Source organism: Bidens hawaiensis, unplaced genomic scaffold (genome assembly GCF_021521415.1).
Source record: "Bidens hawaiensis isolate Kalapana, Puna unplaced genomic scaffold, B.hawaiensis_p1.1 tig00044942_1, whole genome shotgun sequence".
NCBI classification, from domain to species: domain Eukaryota; kingdom Viridiplantae; phylum Streptophyta; class Magnoliopsida; order Asterales; family Asteraceae; genus Bidens; species Bidens hawaiensis.
Window position 1 is genome coordinate 70,440 of NW_027498000.1, and position 5,086 is coordinate 75,525.

Sequence of the window (5,086 nt, forward strand, 5' to 3'; positions counted from 1 at the left end):
TGTGATAAAAGCTAAAGATGAATATAAGAGGTGAAAAATGTCTAAATCATGTGTTTAGAGTCTTATATGGTTTAGACATAATATATATGACTATGACACTTTATAGCAAGCTCAAAGAGAAGAAAATATTATGGACACGATAGAGAGAATTAATCTTCGAAAACTTTGCACTCTTTTTCGTCAGGATTTGTCTTGCAGTAATCCTCCAACGGATCTCCACTTCCCATGGGGGTAGCCCCCGGCCATTTAGCTGCCACTAGATGCGCCAAGTCAACCACACGTTGACTACAACCCAAAACGTAACACACGTTAGCTTCTTTCGAGAATTAAAAAAAAATAACTAGGAAAATCTAAAAACCAGACATCTTTTGAAGCATACCTGTATCCCCATTCGTTATCGTACCAAGCAACAACCTTAACCATATCATCACCCATGACCATGGTCAACGATGAGTCAATAGTGGACGAAACATCAGAGCATCTAAAGTCGACCGACACAAGTGGCTCGTCACAAACTGATAAGATTCCGTTCAATGGCCCGTCAGCCGCTTTCCTGAAAGCAGCATTTACATCATCGGCTGTTAAACCCTTCTTACCTACGTTGACCACAAGGTCAACGACCGAGACATTAGGTGTTGGAACACGAAGTGCTATTCCGTTGAGCTTTCCCTTAAGTTGGGGCAGGACCAAAGACACAGCCTTGGCTGCGCCCGTGCTTGTTGGGACTATGTTTAGTGCTGCCGCTCGAGCCCTCCTCAAGTCCCTGTGTGAAGCGTCCAATAGCCTCTGTATAGAAAGCACAAACGAACGAACGTGAACACATGTTTTATTTGCTCATTTATGTTTGTGAATGTTCTTTCATTTTAATCTGTTTATGCTCATTTTGTTACGTTTATTTGTGTTAGTTAACGTTTGTTTAAGTCCGTTCGTTAATATACTCGCTTTAGTTTTTTGGCTCATTATAACTTAGTGCAGTTACTAACTTTTTTGTCTTAACATATTGTTTTCCACAATACTTTTAACTAGTTATAGCTCAATTATGTTCCTTCATCTATATTCAGCTATGTTCATTTGTTTACGTTGTGAACTTTTCGTTTATTTTGTTAACAAACGAACGGAAAAAAAGACCTTGTTCCTTTGATTGTTCGTGTTTGATTGTTTATTCATTGAAAGTTAAATGAACAAACACAAAATGTTACGTTCGTGTTCATTCGACTTGTTTACAAGCCAGAGTAAATATGATACTTTTAGTGTTTTATTACGATAACGGAAAACTCGATGTACCTGATCACCAGTGTAGGAGTGAGTTGTAGTCATTGTTCCCTTCACAATGTCTATAAATAAATAAATAAAGTTTTAACTTTTACAATAAAAAGTTGTACATAAAATAAATAACCAGTTATATATATATATATATATGCTTACTGAATTCTTCATCCAAGATCTTCACAAAAGGGGCTAAGCAGTTGGTAGTGCAAGACGCGTTGCTGCACGAATAATGTTATTATTACTTCACAAATTTAAATTTGATAAGTGAAATCATGTGTATAAGATTTATATAAAAAGTTGCATAAAATTAAATCTACCTAACAATGTTGGCAACATCATGATCATAGTCCTGCTCGTTAACACCAACAACATATGTTGGAATGTCTGCACCTTTTGCGGGTGCGGTAATGATGACCTTCTTGGCACCGGCTTGGATGTGCTTGCCCGCTCCTGGCCCATCCACGAACACCCCGGTTCCCTGCTCGTCACATACGATTTTAATTAAACTTTAAACAAGTTAAACTGAACAAACATGTTTATTTAAACATGTCAAATCAAGCATAACCAGTATATTAAGGCTGCCAAATTTTGACACGTACACAACACGGAGATAAATAGGTTTGTGTTCGAGCTTAACAGGTTTCATGTTATCGATAGGTCGACATGGAGTTAAACATGTTTTAACGTACTTAATCTATTTAGACCCAATTTTACTTATTTATATATTTTTCCTTTAAAAAGTTTTACATATATTATGAATTGTTAATTAACACTTTTATGGACTTTTGTTTAAAGAATTGTTAACGATTGTTCTTGAAGGATGCTATTATTATTATGGACCTTAATTTTTCTTTATCTTATCTTCTTGATTATTATTATGAATCATAATTTCTTGGGGACTTTATTTTATCTTGTTATTTGTTAATAAAATTAAATGGTCCGGGTAGTTTCATGTTGTGTAGTGTCACTAAATAGGTAGTATTAATCGTGTTAAACAAGTTGTGTCGTGTAACACATTTATAAACATGTTAGTGTTCGTGTTTGAAGAAAATGGCACAATTGGTTTATAATGTTATGTTTGTTTTTAGCAATTGTGTCTTGTCTAGTCTGTTTAACACATTTAGACATGTTCTACCAGACCTATGTTTAACTCATCTAGACATGTTCTACCAGTCGTACAATATATGACAACCTAAAACCTAATTATTTCTATGTTTTGACAGTTAAAGAAACCAAACATACCTCGATAACAATATCAATACCGAGTTCAGCCCACGGAAGCTTAAGTGGGTCCCGGCTCGAAACAACCTTAATCTGCTTTCCATCGACACTAATTGTCTCGTTATCAACAATCTTAACATCGGCTTTGAAGGTACCCAACATGGAGTCATACTTGAGCAAGTGAGAAGCCTACATATATGTATCACAATTCACAACCTTAATCAAGCTTTTGACAACTTAATTGTACCATTTGCAATATTAACATTCACTTACATTTTTCACACCTCCACTGTCATTGACTACCACCACCTCTAGTGGTGAGTCTTCCCGACCGTGCCAGCACCGGAGAAAGTTCCGCCCAATTCTTCCGAATCCGTTGATTGCTACCTTTAGTTTTGCAACGGTTTCTACCTTAACAGTAGCTGATCCTGATACTGCAACCTGATTCACATTGTGTGTACCGGAAAAGGTTGTTAATGTGTGAATGTACAAACATTAAATACAAGCTGAGTAATTATTTATATATTGTGTGTAATTTAGTTATATATATTACGTAATTATCTAGCCTTATAGTTATCATCGTGCGTAATTAGTTGTAACTTGTATATGTTGTGTAATTACGCTTCACACGTTAATTCTCCTTTGTATGTTAAACCACCCCTACGTACAATGGCGAAGCTTGGACTAAGACATCGGAGGGGCCGGACTCAAAATGTATACAAAATTTCACAAACGAATGAGGCCGGGCTCAAATTTTCGGCCAAATTTACACTATGTATAAAAATTTTTGGGCAAAAACGGCTAAATTTACACTACGTATAAAATTTTTCGGCCGAAAACGGCTAAAATTTTTACATTACGTATAAAAAATTACAGCAAAAAACGGCTAAATTTACACTACGTATAAAAAATAACGGCAAAAACGGCTAAATTTACACAACGTATAAAAATCTCGGACGAAAACAAGTAATTTTAAACTAATGCGTAAAAAACCAGGGGGGCGGGGCCACGCTGGGCCCTAAGCAACCTTCGCTCTTGCCTACGTATGCGTATATCTATAAAGCTATGCCTGTACAGTGGCGTAGCCAGGAATTTTTTCCTACGGGTTGTAAAATTTCGATGGACAAACGAGCAATTATCTATCACTTAAGTTTGGGTTTTCTACGGGTTCGATGTCGAAATTTCTACAGATGCAGTGTCAAAATACATAAATACATAACAATTAAAAGAATTTTGGCCGAACCCGTTCCTCAAAAGCAGTCTACGCCCCTTTGCCTGTACATACAGATACGCATGCTGCATGCACACACACGACACGCAAGTGTGAGAGAGAGGGAACGAATACCTTGGCGGCAAATTGGGCAGAGACGGCGTCAAAGAACGATGAGTCCTTGACATACTTGCCGAAGGTCACGCTGCCGCTGGATCGTAGGCCGGAGAATTCCGCAACTTCCAGCCTCTACAAGTTATAAAAAAAATACCAATACCGAAAATGAGTAAAACCACAAACCGAATACCATACTGATTGTACCGATCAGTACAGACATTTTCAAAAACATGAAAAACGAGTACCGAAACGAAAGATTCGAACCTTGGCGGAGCACTGAGAAGGGAAGGAAGTTGCGAGAGAGGTTTTGGAGGGAAGGCGAGTGACGGCGGGGATTCTGGTGGAAGCCAGAGCTGCATTGGAAGCCATGGGCGCAACTAAAAAGACACTCAGAGTTGTATATCGATTCTTCACCTTATATATACAAGATGATATATATGTTTGAATGAATAATAAAGTTACGGGGTTGAGAATTTGGACAAGAATTGAGTGGCGGGAGAAATAGATAAGATGATGTTGTTTCCAATATCCATCAACCAAAAACAACCAAAATTATCCACCACAATATATATCATCCTCTGCACGTTATGGGTTTTTTGGTAACGTATGTGAAGAAACGTGGATCGACTCACTGGTAGACGATCTACTTTCCTCGGGTGTGATTATGCTATTTCACCGATGGTTCTCTGGGATCTGGGTTCTTCCACCTACAAAATGAACAGCACCGTAAACTTACCCCTCAGAAAGGGACAGAGGGGTCCTCTTTGGGGTAACCCTCCGGTGTGAGAATAAGTGTTTGTAGGAGAAGATAATAATATGAGAGTAAGGAAAATGGAGTGTATTGCTTAATAGCTGAATACTCTGTAATTGTGTGTAATTGGATGTGTGCTTCTCCTTGTGGAGTTGATGTGGTATTTATAGTGCTAGGGTTTCCCATGATTGGGCTCAGACCCAATTAGGGCCTTGTTGGCCTCCTCCAATTGCTTTGCGCCACGTGTCCTTGGGACACCTGGTGCTTTTTCATTGGTTATAATCACGTGGTACCACATAGGTTTTGCTGAGTTGTCCACCTTTCATTGGCAGCTGTCAACATCAGCATATTCTTATTCCTTAAAAAGATACCTTCTGGAAGGTTGTCTGACGTGCACAATCAAGGTTGCCCTAATCCTGGTTTGGATAAGGACGAGGTTGATTATGTGCATGTGTGATATGCGCCTATCCTGAGGATGCGCGAGGTCTTCTCTTTATTCTCACGCGCAGATGTTTCAT

The 5,086-nt window shown here is 38.4% G+C and overlaps 1 protein-coding gene across 1 annotated transcript; it reads right to left on the bottom strand.

The window, feature by feature from the left end:
- LOC143595379 (glyceraldehyde-3-phosphate dehydrogenase B, chloroplastic-like) lies at positions 1-4,318 on the bottom strand. Its single transcript, XM_077074408.1, has 9 exons — positions 4,082-4,318; positions 3,836-3,949; positions 2,764-2,931; positions 2,512-2,679; positions 1,587-1,747; positions 1,426-1,487; positions 1,285-1,334; positions 380-786; positions 1-285 (listed from the first exon to the last, which is right to left on the bottom strand). Exons 1-9 carry the CDS (start codon positions 4,184-4,186, stop codon positions 150-152), a joined length of 1,371 nt encoding a protein of 456 aa, XP_076930523.1. The 5' UTR covers positions 4,187-4,318; the 3' UTR covers positions 1-149.
- Between the last annotated feature and the right edge of the window lie 768 nt (positions 4,319-5,086).